The sequence below is a fragment of the Coturnix japonica genome, chromosome 12 (assembly GCF_054131305.1).
Source record: "Coturnix japonica strain WE chromosome 12, WE-NBRP24, whole genome shotgun sequence".
Taxonomy (NCBI): Eukaryota; Metazoa; Chordata; class Aves; order Galliformes; family Phasianidae; genus Coturnix; species Coturnix japonica.
In genome coordinates, this window is record NC_140674.1 from 17,637,084 (window position 1) to 17,653,661 (window position 16,578).

General features: G+C 35.7%; 1 protein-coding gene across 15 annotated transcripts in view; it reads right to left on the bottom strand.

The window, feature by feature from the left end:
* NAALADL2 (N-acetylated alpha-linked acidic dipeptidase like 2) overlaps window positions 1–16,578 on the bottom strand; it is a 338,435-nt gene that overhangs the window by 9,743 nt on the left and 312,114 nt on the right. For 14 of the 15 annotated variants that reach the window (XM_085513285.1, XM_085513292.1, XM_015871851.3 and 11 more), the window contains 2 exons: window positions 9,458–9,551; window positions 6,756–6,963 (listed from right to left, as the gene is read on the bottom strand). In XM_085513285.1, coding sequence (XP_085369411.1) covers window positions 6,756–6,963; window positions 9,458–9,551 — 302 coding nt within the window. Of the gene's footprint in view, window positions 1–2,191; window positions 2,220–6,755; window positions 6,964–9,457; window positions 9,552–16,578 lie in introns of those variants that run through there. The other variant, XM_085513291.1, reaches the window with a different exon arrangement.

Genomic DNA, 16,578 nt, shown 5'->3' on the forward strand with positions numbered 1-16,578 from the left:
CAGAAGGGGTAATGGTAGAGATAATCACATTACTTTCTACTCTCAGGAGGTTTGAGACAGTCCTAGCTGGTGATTGGTAGCTGGGAGAGTTTGAGGTAGGACTCTGCTCCAAATGCTTACAACACTGGCATCTTGATCCATATCTCTCTATTCCTCTGCAGGCTGTAATGTCAATTAATAACAATATCATAGGCCAAAAAGCCACCAGAAGAACAACACTTACTTAGACTTCTACGAATCTGACTCTAAAATGATGATTTGAAGGCTGGAACTTTAGATGACTGCAAAGAAAATATGTGAAGTGAATAGAAACTGATCTTTTATTTTCATAACTTCAAATGTGCTGTAAACAAGGCACATAGGGGAAAAAAAAAAAAAGAAAAAAAAAAAGATGATTTACCTTGAAATTAAAGGATGCTATAACAGTTTAATTCTACTGCTGGAATTCCAATGGCAGGTGGCCCACTGTAAAAGATAAACATCCCCAACCGATCTCACCTGACTACAGTAAAAACCAGCATCCAAAGAGAAAAACTGAGTAATCTGATGGATGAATGAGACAAGCAGTCTGTTATCATTCTTTACAAATAATATCTTAACAGTTGCAATAGTAATATAACCAAGGCATAGCAGATTATGTAGCACAATATGATCTATTTTTTAATGTATGTAAATACTTTAAAATAATAAGTTACATTATACAATACCTGTTTTTTCTCAGATTTTCTACCAGAGACTATCACAAGGATCTTAAATTTTCCAAATACTTATCTTTTCTTGACAGCTAAATCGCCCTTATTGTTGTATAAAATGATTTCTACCTTTATCCATGTATGTGAGAATCAATTTCTATAATTTTAAAAGTCAGAAAAGTGTTTTCATTACAAAAATTACATAAAAGCTAAAACTCAGCCACTACTTTGGCAGAAGATACTGCTGTGTGCCCACAACATGCATAATGATCCCAAGGCACTTTCACTTACACTATGAATTTCAATTACTTAGACATTCTTTAATACAAACTGGTTTTGTAACCTACATCTCTAAAACAACGATTCTGCCTTTAGCCTAATTGCTTAAATATCTTCCTTCATCTTTAACTCTTTTGATCCTATACATGTAATTCTCACTCAGCCTGACCCACACAAAATGAGAAAACAGAAAAGTGCAGTATTTTTCTGATGACACTAATGAAATTACAACACACATCACTCATCTTAATGGGCTTGTTTCAGTGACACATCGCAGTGACCTGAAAAGTGTAACACTGAAGTAGGAGACCTTATTAATAACTTCAGGTCATTTAAAGAGGTAAAATGTCTCCATACAAATGAATCAGCCACAGTAAACTAAAGCAAAGAAATTTATAAAATGGATTCTCAATGAACATCATCTATAACTTTTATGGGACCTTTTTTTAAATAGGTATATGTTACAGAAAGATATATTGAAATCATATACTCTCAAAGTTGTGTTTCTGCCAGAAGGATATGTATTTTCATAGTATCAGCAGCCAATAAACCATAGGTAATCTGGGCATCAGATTTAACACTAATCAAAGGAAACACATTTCAAAGGCGTTCTCATGTAACAACAGCAAACCAGAAACACTCTGTCCCTACCAGATAGAAATTTATCTTGCATTAAGAGACTAGAGTTTGGCCACCTCTATTCAAGGCAAATATGGCAAAGGGGATCCAGTCAGTATGTATTTAATAAAATCTTGGTGGGATGTGGGACTGCAAAGAGATAATTGTTCCAAGTCTGAATTTGTTTTTGAGAAGTCAGATTACTATAGGCAGTGTTGAAAAAAAAAAAAACAACAAAAAAAACCACCTGATTTTGGCAGCTCTTTGCAGTATTTCGAGGCTTTGGAATAATTGCTTGCCAAATAAACAAAGGAAAAAAAAGAAGGCAAACTCTAATGATAGATGGTTGCAAGACACATTATATTTTCCTACAGTTATCTTTGATTACAACACTTTTTTAAGGTAAAGAATGTATTGTCATAAAACATCAATCTCTTACTGAATTATTGCTAAAGCCTAATGCAGTCTAGCTTAAATTGCATCCTGATGCACCCTGCAAGCCTCAGATCTTTGCCAGGACCTTCAGTGAACTAATAAGCCTTACTGCAAGAGCTGAACATCAACTTTACCTTTCACTCAGTTTTTCCACTGTTGAAAATCTGCTCAGTTTCCCAAAGTTATTTATTACTTCTGTTGGAGTAAATAAGATCTGTCAGTAGAAGAATCACTTCTACAAATTCAGCAGTACAGAACAACTTCACAGAATGGAAATGGAAAGAAAAAGAAGCATTAGGATACAACTGTACTTCAGAGGTTGCAAGCCATTATTTATCAAAGCTAAAGAACACCTTTAATTAATCAGGCATGATTTTCTCTAGGTTTTTATAGAAATGGAGATCTAGAAGTATCTGAAAAAGCCACAAAACCACTATCAATTTTTTCTGCCATAGACTATTCAACCTTTATATGCAACTCCACATAAATGTAAAAAAAGCCTTCAATATTTTTTCTCTAATTTCTTAGAACAAGGACCAACCTATTTATACCTCAGACTGATGTATGCATTAAACTATATTAACTGTACTTTAAAGAGTTATTTACTGGCAAGAACTGGTAGGAGATATATTTCATTAAACCTCCAATAATGCAGCTGTTGGTAACAAATATAAGCACATTGTTCTTTGGTTTAAGTCACCCTTGGTTTTCAAATGAAGGAAACATATGCTGAATACTTTGGAAGAAAATATTTTTCTTTTAAGGATGTCTTAGTCTATAATACTCAAATTCAAAGCAGATGTGCTACTATTTGTAAGAACTCGAGGGAAGTGAATTAATAAAATTATTTCCAAATAGCTTGCAGCTGATGATCTGAAGGCTTCATAGATATTTATATAGAAGCTGTGTAAAACATCCGATACCCATTGAGGAATAGCATTTATAAACAAAGCTGCAAGAAGCAATGACCAACGTTTGAGGCAATAAATAAACTGATCTGACCTTGATTTCCAGCTCTCATTCTCATTCTGACTAGCTTTATCATTTTAAGCAACCATACCATAAAGCTTGTGAGACCACTGTCAAAATCAGAAGCGTCTTTATGGTTGTTATTTGTTATTAGATAAATAATTAACGATATCATATAGCGTCCTTTAAAGTAATGAGCAAAGTTATATTTCTATTACATTCTACAGCCTAAATAAACAATATTTACAGTTTCAAAATCACAATTAAGATAATTTTCCCATTAATGATCTCAAGGCTAAATTTCTATGTGCTGTGACCCAGTTAATAACTTTTGGGAGGGAGTAATACATATTAGCTACTTCCCCAATGAATTTTGCTTATTTTTATACCATACTTAAGAAAAATTCCAGACTAATATTTCACACATACCCTTGTGGTTCTTATCTTTCATGACTGAAAATGTAGGACCATATACCTCTTGGATCTAAGAAACGTTACTGATGTTACTATTCCTAAGAATGAAATAATGTTGAAATATTAAATTACTGCTGAATGTAATAAAAGCTAAATCTAATATTTGTTATACAACTTCATGAGTTCATAGCCTATTTTGCTCAGTAACCAAATATTCTCAGTCTATTCAGTAACAATGGAAACTAAATGGAAACTTGCTTGGAATTGACATGATACCTCAGCACAGATCTCCCTGTAAAGCCTTCTGTGAGAGGATTTCTACAGGCTGTAGAAAAAACAGTGTGAATTGGGCTAAAAATCCTCAAAACCATAACCAATGACTGTTCCACATAATAAAATACAAGAAAAAGAATTCCATGTGTGTGATTCGTGTCAGTCAAAAATGTCTCAAGAATTGAAAGGAAGTACACAAGAATATTTCTGAGGCCACAAATGAGGGGTACAAAATGAAATATCTGCGGAGTTTGTACAATGAAACAGAATTAGTTCCTGCTGTAGGAAGACTTGGCTGGTGATTTCTTTAGTTTTTTTTCCCCAAACAGCTTTGCTCTACGTGTTTACTCATGTCACAGTTTAAAGTCAGAAGGATATCTGCATCTTTAATGCCTGTCCTCTATAATTCCAACGATCAGTTTTATTTACAAATGCAGATTTAATACGGACTTAAATTTTCCTACTCAGATGTATCTCTGAAAATTGAGGGTATGTGAATATTGACACCTGCGGATCTACTGCAGTTTATCAGTAAAACATAAATAAATCCAGCAGACTCTGTGCATATGTCAGGCATGTATATAATAGAACTTAATCTGAAAAGAAAACATTCGTTTTAGTGAACAACAAACACTAGAGTGGCATGAGATAACCCACAATGCAGACTACCTTTCTGTCTGGTGCTAAAGGCATCCATGCTACTCTGTTACTGTGGTATTGCTAGTATCAGTGCTTTTGGTGTTCATAGAGAGATGCAAAAGCATGGCACAAGACTTTTCCAATGCAAGAGTTGAAGACAAAGATGTTCATGAAAGAGACAAAGAGAAAACATCTCTCAGCTAGTAATGACCATCTCAGACAAGTTAAGCGGCTTTCACTTACACGAAACTGCCCCAGGTTTTTGCTTCTATCTGCATTTATTTCTGGCTGAAGAACCCTTCCTCAACAAGTTTTTTAAAAAAAATATTTTTAATTCTGCCAACATTTGTTGATTAGACTGAAATATTTTGATGAAAGCTACAGTTGTTTACATCCCTCTCAAATGGAAACAGAATTCCAAGGGAAGGGTGCGATCATATCAAATTTTCAGTAAGTTCAGCTGAAAAGGAAAATCATTTACACTTACACTGTACCAAACAACCTGTTGATGTCCTCATTAATCATAAGAATATTATTGCTCATTATAGATGAATAATGCATCAAATATTGTTGTACGACAGTGATGGGAATGAGGAATCTACACAAACAGTATACATACGGAACATATAGAGAGCAATAAGTGACCATAGCTATGGCAGAGAGAACAAAACACAAAGCAAGATATGAGAAAGACGCATTAGCTCCCTTGAGCTGACAGGCACAAGATGGTTTTAACCCACCTCCTGCAGCAAAGCAAAAATCCACTTTTTTTGTTCAACTTCTAGAACAGCCAAACATAGATCCAGAGAGTTGTGAATTAGGACAAACACGGGCCTAAAAATGATGCCTAAACTTCAGCAAATTTGTCAAGTACTTTGATTGAGGTTGAGAATATGAGTCCAAATGGGTATACAGGAAGCAATCATTTTTTCACGAAGAATATGTACTTTACTGTGCACACAAATTCTTCCTTCAGAATGCTATAAATTACAGTATTTATGGAATCTTAATGATCTAAGCACAGTTGGAGCCTGAAGGTCAAGGCTGCAAACTGCATCCTAAATTTCTGTTTACAGATGAAGCATAGTATTTATTGCTGCACTGCTTGTGCTGCTATAGTTAAAGGGCTGCCAGCATCTCCATTATAAGCCCTTATTTCAGGGCTTTATAACTTGCCCATCCATCTTCCTGCTGGCATGAAACATGGCATATGAGGTCCTGGCTATGAGACTGATTTTTTCTTTTGTTTTCTTTACCAAATTACAAAAAGAAACATATGAAGCTATACAAGCAGAAAAGTACTTCCCCCCCACAAAATATTCCCACTATACCTGTGATAATATTTAACAATAGCTTCAGAACACAAAACATTTTTGTATCACTGCATCAATTAGCAGATGGACTTTCACTCAAAACAGGGAAAAGCAACCCAAATACAGACACACTGTTGGGTATTTTCTTTTTGGAAAGAAAGTATACCAATGATTTTGGAGGTCAGGAAAGGAATTCAGAAGTCCACCACTGCCCTGATTCTGTTTGCATTAAATTTAAGCCTACGCTATGACTGCATATCTTTTTGATGGTACAAATAATGCTTTTTAAAATTATTTTTTAAAGTATCAAAATGGTGAGACACAAGGTGTGTGTTACTAAAGCCGTGTATGGCTTTAGGGACAGCTCTGCCAGGTGATACCCCAAATAGGAAGAATGTATACAAAGACTGTTGTAGAGTCCTTTAAATCTACCCCATGTTCCTTTGTTCTGTAACCCAAGCTATGCAAAACATATACATGGGAATGCATGGGTTAGTGATACAGATTTGCAGACCTTCTTAAAAAGTAAAAGGCAAACGTTAGAATGATAATGATATTTTAAGATCAACCTGGCTAGTGCAGCTGAATACATGTTAGAGAAAACATCTAACAGGAGATGGGATGTTATGAGTGGTGAATACGGCTCTATCACTCACTCCAGCATGTTGATGAAATGATGACCCCATAATGAAAATCAGACAAGAACTATGTAACTAAATATGATAAATAATACTACATAGGATCTTGTATAATTCTGAGTCTTAAATGAACTAAACAAGTTCTAAATAAAACGTAAGTGGAGACTGTAAACTACTACAGGACTTAAAAATATTTTCCATTTTTAAAAGCTTACTGTACCATTTAATACAAGTATCTGTCACTCTGCCTGAGTTGCCATCTCAAGTACATCTTGTTAACAGAGATGTCATGACTGAAATGCTACTCTGCTGCATTCTAATGACCTCTCGTAATGTAATGAGCGTATGTTTTCTGCAGAAAATATGAGATAAAAAAAGCCTTAATCTTGGATACTCAGTGCAATTTCTTTTAGAAGATAATGACAGTTCTGAAAAACAAGCAGTGTGAGATTAGCATTTTAGCTCAAATGAGGAACATAACATACCTGTAAAGTCCTGGAGGAGCTTGCCGAACCAGGAAGCTTTTTTCCAGGCCTTGCAGCACATCGTTGAGCATCCTGACTCTGATAGGAGCTCTCTCCCTTGGGTCATTAGCTGGACGCATCTCATCTGATTGGAACAATTCTGCGGTGTCTCTCAGGCGTGATGCCACTGCAAGCAACTGAGAAGCATCTACTTCTTCACGTAGGAACACTAAGAGAAACATGGTTGCCAGTGTTTCAGATAGCATAATTTATAACTCTCTCTCACAAATTAAAAGGAAGCAATATTTAATAATCAGTAAAGTTGCCTTCTAAGACTGTATTCATTCCATGCCTTCTCTCAAATATGAAAGAGGGGCTTGTGCTTTGATTCCATACTGACTACTGAATAGGAGAATATAACTTAAGGAGTTTAATTATATTGCTATCAATGCCTCAAAATCCTTGGCTTAACAATGCTTTTCACATACATGTTTAGTATCCTCCTTTCTGAGTCTGGAGGAATATAAAGTTTGAGTAAGTTTGGCTGATACCTCAGAAAACTATTCTTTGAGCATATGGGCTTAGTGAAGTTGGGATATTTTGCTAAATATCTTTATCCTCAGTATTCAAATCAAAGGCAACTCTCCTGCACAGCTGAAGACCTTTCAGGCACTGTGCATGTATTACCCTGGCACTTGCATCAGTATGGACAGGTTTAAATTCTTCGTTAGAAGTAATGCTTCAGTTTTGACAGAGCACTTCATACTCTAATATACATAATTTTTATTCTGAACATGGTATAAATGATTGTAAGTACCAGCTATGTCTTCAATAGGGAGAGATTTCCATGTTTGGAAATAAATTCACTTGGACCATGCTTTCATACAAAGAGAATGCAGTAAATGCTCATAGTGCTTCTCCATAGCATTCATTTTGTCCCTAAACTGGCTACATTTCCTTCACAGTTTCAGCAAAAAGCACTGATCACATCACATTTTAAACAAGAAAGCATTATAAAACAAACACTTCAGTCTGTGGTCAGTGTGGCCAAAAAGAACTACAGACACTTAAGGGCATCAGCAGTTTATATCACAACACACTGGATTTCAGTGCCAATGGAAACTGTGATTTATGCTTTGCTCATGTTGAAAAGATGAGATTGGAAGGGCAAATGATTTCTAGATAAATTAACTAATAATGACTTCAGACACTTCGTGATGATTCTACAGATAAAAGAAGAAAATGGAAGCATTTCTTCCCTCAAGAGAAAACAATGACATTATATTTGTATTCTTTGTCCTTATCTCTTCAGTATGAATCATGATGAATCATCTGTGGTAGTTGTTTAGTTCTTAAATAAATAAAATTGCAAGTACAGGAAAGTGACTCAAGAGTATATATTATGCTCTTAATCAGTGAATTATAATGCTGAACTTCATTACACTTGCTAAATGTAACTGGATTTAATTCAGTAATAGGTTACAGCAAATATATATGTGTGTGTGTGTGTGTGTGTGTGTGTGTGTGTATATATATAACAACTATTGTTATTTTACAGATGCTGAGCATCTTTCCTTTCCTCATGAAAGCACTTGCTCTAATGAAAAGCAGTGAGAGTGATTCAACATTTTTAAATTGTGTTTGTGCCCCCTAGGATCAATGTGCTTGCCTAGGAAGAAGAAGTACAGATAAATCATCACATAAGGCATGACACACTCCATGCATGTGAACATGTGTTTGCACGTAAGAGGGGAAATTGCTTCAGGTTCTCATTAGCTTGAGCATTCAGGATTGGCTATAGTGTGGTGCTGTATTAACTAGAAAGATTTTTCATGCTGTGCAAAATTGGATGATCAGATCTGGCAGTGGAAAATCTGAAAGTGAAAGCTTTGTAGAAATTATGCTAAAGGGGGCAGAAACATAAATCCAAGGACATTCTCAGTGCAACAAATCTGTTGCCATCAGCTTTGATTTTCCTACCATGACTGCTGCTGCCCAAGCAAACTAATCTGCTGTTGCTACAAGTCTCTTTTCAAAGAGACATTAAAAAGGCATGTTGTGTCATTTTATTATGCACATCAACACACAGGAAATTATCTATGGCTTTGTACAGAAGTGCTGAACCAAATATGGAATACTGATAAAGAATAGATGCTCATCCTTCCATTTTAGTACCAAATACTTTGTTCATGGAAAGTGCATTTTTGCAGAGCTTCGTGCTTTAGCAGGGGGGTTTGACTAACAGATTTCCAGATAGCCCTTCCATCCAATACGATTCTGCAGTTTGGTGATGTGCACTGGTAAATGATCATGCTTCATCATGTTGAGAAAAAAGTTAGCATGACCCAATGAGAAGAGTGACTACAGCAGTAATCAAACAAGGAAGATGACAGCTAAAATTTCAGAGACAAATAGCAATGGGATCAGAAGCCCTCTCTTGCTTTTGCTGAACACAGCCTTGAAGGGAATTAAAATCAAGGAGTTCAGTCACAGCGGTTGTTATCTCTGACTGCAATTATGAGATTTTAACACCAATTATTATTTAACAAACAAAATAACCTCAGAATAAATACCGATAATTTATGACAAGAAGTATTACATAACAATGCTATTTAGCCAGTAAAATCACAGGCAACAATTCAAGTAGAAATGGAAGATCTGTATCAGGTAGTGAATGAAACCTTTTTATTTTTTCCCTATAACATTCCCATAACATGAATTACCTCTCAGGCTGTTCTGAATGTGCAGAGCGATGTCAAGAGCATTAAATGGCAAAACTGGTTCATTGGCAATTTGCAAAGTCGCATGTCCTGAAAACTGAAAAATACAAAAAAAAAAAAAAGTACACAAAATTGTCAAATAACGTTAGCAGATTTAATAACCATCACTTCTTCTGAATTAAATACAGTTTGATTATGTTTGATCTTCAAGAAAGACATGAATAATATTCCACAGGCACATCTCTGTGAAATGAAAAAAATAAATAAACAGACCATTGTCTTTCTATTACAATGTGAGAAGATGGAAAGGGATTATAATTCATGACCCCATGAAGGAATTCTGCCCAGTATTTTTCTTTGGAGCATGATAGTAATCTCTGCATTGCTTTAGTTTTGCTTTGTTTTCAAATAAAACATGTCAGCTTCCTATAAATAGGAAAGAAATTGATTGTTTTAGTTGTCTGATTTTAGTCATCAGATTTTAAGAGTTTACTTATTTAAAAAAAAAAAAAGAAAACAAAACAAAACACAAATATTGATGGGCTTCAGATCAAGCTCCTGTCTAGAAATCACACAGCTAAATGCAAGCTCACCTGAAAACTATTTTGAAGAGATAAGTAACAACTTCATACGCAGAGATGTACAATTAGCAGACTGGATTTTCTCAGTATCTTACAGAAAGAAATTCCCAAATAAGTGAAATGGAACTCAGCCCACCTTGGAATAGATACCAGCATGACATGAAACTCAATGGTCCGAATGCTTCCTTTCAGCAGTTTCAGACAAGGCCAAGGACTGAATGTTTTTTCAATTACAGAAGACATACTCCTGCTCAAGGCTCAGACATGATACAGAGACTATGTCTAGAAATGTGTCTTTCTGATGGACTATACTTAGCCTGTGATTAAACAGAGCATTTTGATCTCTAGGCTGCCAAGTCCATCACTGTTTGTTGGAGCTATAAAAACACTCTGACAAAACCAAGCAAGGAACTTACATTCATCACTTTCGTACATTGATATTGCAAAAAGAATAAAAACAGCTGTAAGGCTGTGCTTTAAAATGGAATGATGGCTGCAGGTGATGGAGATCCTGATGGTAAAAATGTGGACTGAAGAAAATCACACTGTACAATGCTTCCCCAGGTGTTGGAGGGTTAAAATAGTATCTGTCCCTCAAAAGCAATATGATAGCTGCTATGCTGAAAGTAGCATTTTAATTCTACTATAAAACCGAGTACAGCAAGACAACAATCCTCGATAATATTAAAAGCAATAGTACAGCAATTGAAGAGGAAAAGTCTCTCCCTGGAAAGTGGATTAAAATGGTAATATCAGGAAGACAAGTTTCCTGGAGAAAAATTAATAGTACTCAAGCAACAATTCTAAGAAAGCGTTTAAGAAAAGGTGTTTCTGATCTGGCCACAGACCAAGCTGGATACAGTGACTGAAGGAACACGCTGCATATCAGACTGCAGCCTATATCCGAGCAGAGGCTAACTTTGAGCTTCTGAGATTTACCCCTAGGAAATAAAACGAAGAAAAGTAGGAAGTATTGTTATGTCAGGATATTATCAGTAGAAGTAAAGAACAAGTTCATATCATCCAGCCATAAGCAACTGTAAACATCTGTTTCTAGATGTCCAAATGCCATGTAAAATCCTTCTTTGTCCTGCATTGAACTTCTTCAAGGTGCAACTGCCTACAACATCAACAACCTGTGAGTTGCTATAGAAAAGCAATTGTGGCAAAGAAATACTATCTTATTAAAGAAAAGGCATTATTTATCAAGCCCAAACCCACTGAACTCTAAATATTACCATATCAGAGTAAAAACTGAAATCCTTCCATGACACCCTAGTCTATTTCTTCCAAGTAATTTTATTTTGCTTTTTGATTACAGAAGGCCCAGGTTTTCTGTTTGCAGTTCAAATGCAATTCTACACAAAAATATTATGACTAACCAAAGTATTCAGGAAACTTTATTTGTGTGATAGTAAATAGGTAACAGTGGTGTTTATTGAATAATGCACTTCTGGGGCTAATCCGGAAGTAATAATCAATTACACAGGGGAAAACTCAGAGCATTGGTTTGAACAGAGTAAGTAATAATTCTGTAGAAGCATATATCAAATTCACATAATGCAGCAAGACAAGAAAGGCCACAGATTTCTTATTTATAGCCTTATTTTTGGATATACCATTCCCCTGAGTACAATGCAGAATATACACAGTAAATAAAGATCAGCGTCTGACCCCTTTTCCCTACTGAAAAACAGTCCAGACTGACTATTGAATTATTAAATGTAAGAATAACTTAGTAAAGAAAAAATGTAACTATTTTCTCATAAACTGAAATAGTACAGCAGTGTAATTGATTCCAGTCCCATAATGAATTGGTTGTAACACTAATGAACTCAGTAACATTTATACACAATGCACATAAAGCACACATGATTGATGTAACATATGCACAGTCATCCAGACTAAAGAAACAATACTAGTTCAAATGCTGATGGAATCTGAGACTCTTCTTTTTCAATTTAAAATGAAAAAATAATAACTTTGCTTCCACGCTCAATTTTGGTAAAGATAATGTTTGGAAAACTAAAAGGCATTTAACAAACTTCCAATTACCTTCAAGATAAATCTAAGTATCAAAAACACAATGATAAAGGTAGTTACACGGTATACTGCAAAATAAATCTGAATATTCAAAAGAGGTTTATAACAATGGATCACACAAAGTAATACTTTTCAAAATCTTTTAACTTACAGTATAAGAATCTTGATAGGAAACAAAAAAAAAGTCAGCTCTATCCCCAAAGGACAGCACAACCAAAAAATAGCAATGGGATTAAATACAGATGTGTTCATCTATGTAAATAAGAAACATGCTTTATCTTGTTAACTTTTTCACATTGTAAATAAGAGAATGAGGTAAAATTGAAAGAAGAGGGGGACACTTTCAGCACAGAAAATGCTTTTTTTCTGGTGAATACCTTTTAAAGGTAAATTCAACACATTAAAATTTGGGATAGGTTGTCGCATCATCTAAACTCAGGAGTACATCTCTCTGCACCAAGAACTCCCTTTCCACACGTAGTGACCAGCTCAGTGATCTGCTGAGAGCCAATGGCATTAACCCAAGCATCAGCAATGGTTTCAGTCTCCAAATCTGTGCAAATAAGGAATAAATCTCTGCATACATTAAGATCCCCTCTCAGAATCCCACCAATAGCAATCTCAAACATTAAAATAATCTGCCTTCTCATCCTGCAAAACCAAATATTTTTGATAATATGGACACATTTCCCTCATTTACCTTCTGCTTTTTTATTAATTTTTTTTTCTTTTTCTTTTTTTCTCAGATCTCCTTCAAATAAACAGAAAAGCCTTTGGCACATGAATGAGAATATGACCAGTTCTCTGACCTACTATTTTTATGCAGCACCAGAAGGATGCTCCCCTGTTTAGACAAGGAAACAGAAATCTGGTCATACACACACAACTGTGCTTTGAACTAAAGCTGTCAGCTTTTGAAAATTCAGAACTTCTCAAGAATTCAACAGTGCTGTATTTACTTTTTGTTCTGAAATGTAACCCAGTATCATGACACGTATTAACACAACAGCTCACGTGATACTTTGGGCAATCTGACATCTGTCTCCAAGTACTGCATTTTAAGACAGTAGAGGGCTCTCTGAGAAAAGAGTACAAGGAGTCCATGACTACAACAGGTGAACTAGAGCACAGTGATCCTTAACTGTAGCTGTTTGATAGCTGTCTGTAACCAAGGGAACTATAATTCATACCTGAGGTCACATAAATATTAAAAACTCTATTTCAATATTCCCTGCATCATTTCAAATTGTTTTATTTATACTCAGTATGGTAAATACTGACTAGAAAGTAAAAAATGTTAATGCACAAAGCATTGATTCTCCCTCTTTGATAGCAGCATATGCTTAAATCATTTTATTAAAGCAGCACACAGCTGCAGGCAACCCAAAAGTTACATATTAAGACATAGTAGACATTATGGTAGTTTGGGCAGCTTACTGTGGAGCACGTAAGTTCTCTGTTTACAGACATTTGCTACCTCTTCTGCACGGCTCTTGTCAAGACTGACACACTAAGAGATTAAGGTCAAAAGGATTTTCCTATGTTATAATTTGCCTAAAACCTAATTTGTTAGCCAACATTAACATACAGCACTTCGAGGACTGAAAGTAAATTTCCTATGGATTTCATTCACATTTGCTAGGGGTCATTCATCCCAGTGCCTTACAGTACTGGCACACAAAATAAACTCATTTCTGGTTTGTTGGCTGTGCATGTGAAGAAATTCCTACATTTTAAATATTTATATAAAATAATTGGAAGTAGAGAGAGACCGAAAAATGGGCTGATGTCTGGCCCCCTTATGGCTGTTCTCATGCTCTTGTTACTGCAGCAACAGAGAACAGGGATCATTAACTCAGTGTCCAAGGTAATGGCACATGCATAAATGAACAGGTACTTTTGGAACTGAGGCAGAGTAATTTCATGTCTGTACAGAGGACACAGTGGTAATACTTACAGAGGAAACTGTGAAGTTAACTATAAAGCACAGTCCCTTGTGTGGGAGGTTTAGCAGTAGAAAGGGAGAGTTTTTTAAGTGACTTGTTTTTATTTTTTTTCTGCATATAAACAGAAATTGCATGTCTTTGAAGTATGTGGTAAACAGCAATACTCTCGGTGATGAGTTCATAATCATGTATTTCATATTTATGTCTGTCACATTTCAGTGGTATCTAGGTGCAAAGAAAGTGTCAGACAAATCAACTTCTTGAAGGGCCAATAAATTCAAGCCTCTTGTTAAAAACAAACAGAAAAGTTGAAGTCACTTATCCTTTCCCCTTTAGAGTATGTGGGTAGTTACGAGCTTGCCAAAGGATATAAGTGATGCCCTTCTGCACTATGGGCTGCATGAACACTGGGTGCAGTGCTCACCACAAGGACATAAATCTTTACACTATTGCAAACCCCCATGCTATATTTCTTAAATAGAATTTTAAAAGTTTGTTCCAGCATTAATTCTTTTTTATCTCCAACTTTAAAGCCTGGTTGCTCTGGTTACCAACTGTGGGATTTGAGTGTGACAAATACAGAAAAAAATTGTTTTAAAGCTGATTGATTTGCATATATAGTTCCAGTAAACACATCACTGCACACAAATTGACCTTTTAAATGCATGCATTCTCTGACCCGCTTCAGGTAAAGCGAGAGAAGTGGGAAACCAGTGCTGGATCCTTTTTAAAGAAGCAATGTTTACAGCCTGAAAGATGGTTACAGTCAGTCCTGAGGAAATGGATTTAGCTGTTGTTGTGGGAGAAAGAAGAATATATCATAAAACATGAAGCACAATTTATTTGCACAAATCAGCAGCGAAGACCTCTAATGACAATGACTATACGCAGAACTTGCACCTTGGACTGAACTCTACTACTTTAACCCAAGACTACAGAGCCTATCTTTTCAATGTTATGCAATAGAGGCATTCCAAGGATAGAACATACAAGAAGCTAACTCTGCATGCTGCCGTAGATATTAGGACAAGCAATACTGAGTATTTGTAAACAGAGAAGGAAAGTTTAAAGTAAAGAAAATAAATACCATCTGTTAGAATAACAGGCAAGCTATTTCAATATAGATTCTTATGTGCTGGTACAAAGTTCTAGAAGTCATCATCTTCTTCATGCCTTTCCTTGATGTGTTAAAGACTCCAGTGAACATGCTAGCTCAACCAGCCTTCCTTACCCATTAGATGCAGGTTAATCAAAGCATGGGGTGATGAGAATCAGCAAGAGAGGTGATAATTTTGTTCACAGTTGCCAGACAGTTGGCAGGGTTTTGCAAGCCAGGCAGTAATGACTAGCAGATAAAACAAGCAACAGTTTAAGTTTGCATGTAATCACCCAGGTTCAGAAGTACTCTAAAATTTTAGTACAGCAAACTGCATATTGCCTGGCAGTCATAACTGATCAAAATATGGATATCATATGGATCAAGAGAGTTCAATGATCTTCCTGAAATAGGACAAGTGCTGGGGTCAAGCACTGAAGGATATCCAAATACTTGCTCACTTTCCACATGATCTGTAATGTCAGCTTATAATGCTGAATCTGCAGGACTGAGACTGATACTTGTGGCATTGTCAGAAAGTAGATAAAAGTCATCAGAGGAGAGTGATAATGAAGAAATCTGCAATTTGAAGCTTCAGCTACAGCTTTCAGTTTAGACCTCAATATCGTCTTTTTAATCACTCCCCGTTTACAGAAATGGTTTTGATTTAATTGAACTCCTAAAGAAAGTCTCTAATCACACTTCATCAGCATGCAATTATTATTCAAAGGAAATCATATGTACTATTAGGCACTCTTAATTAAAATAATGCATATAATCTGCTTCAGTACCTAACAGTCATTCTCCTTGATGTTCTTAATTCCTCCTTTTTCTTCCATTACTGCAACAACACACTTTTATTCTATTTTCCTCCATCTATCCCAGTTTCACTTATATACTTTTCAATGTTAATGATGATGATATCAGAACACTGAGATGCATTTATAATCTACCATCTTAAACTTACTGCATAGCAAGACCTTCAAATTGCATCAAACCTGACCAGATATTAATGAAAGGAAACACTGTAGCAGAAATCTTAAACTGTAACTAGTTTGATTTGCAGTTGTGACGCCTTCTAAGTGGACATAAAGTGTACCAGGCAGCAGTCAGCACATACGAAAAGGCAGAAGAATCTGGGGAGAACCAGGTACAATAGATGGAAGAAATTGAGTTTAGAAATAGAAGAATGTGAAGAAAAGCTTCAATGAGGGGTTCAGGCAATGGTTCCTCGAGGACCAGAAGTGAATTCTTGGACAATCAATTCAGCAGAAACTCAACAGAATAAGCATTATGAAAAGAATCATGAGACCGTTACATATAAAAGCCTTCATTCCCTCAAACACAGCAAAGCTATTTAATGGTTACACAGAAAAATATTGCCCTTTCCTCTTTTGCCACCTCTCGATGCACAGGTCCCTCAATTTTTTCCATTTAGGTCACCCTAATCAGTGAGGA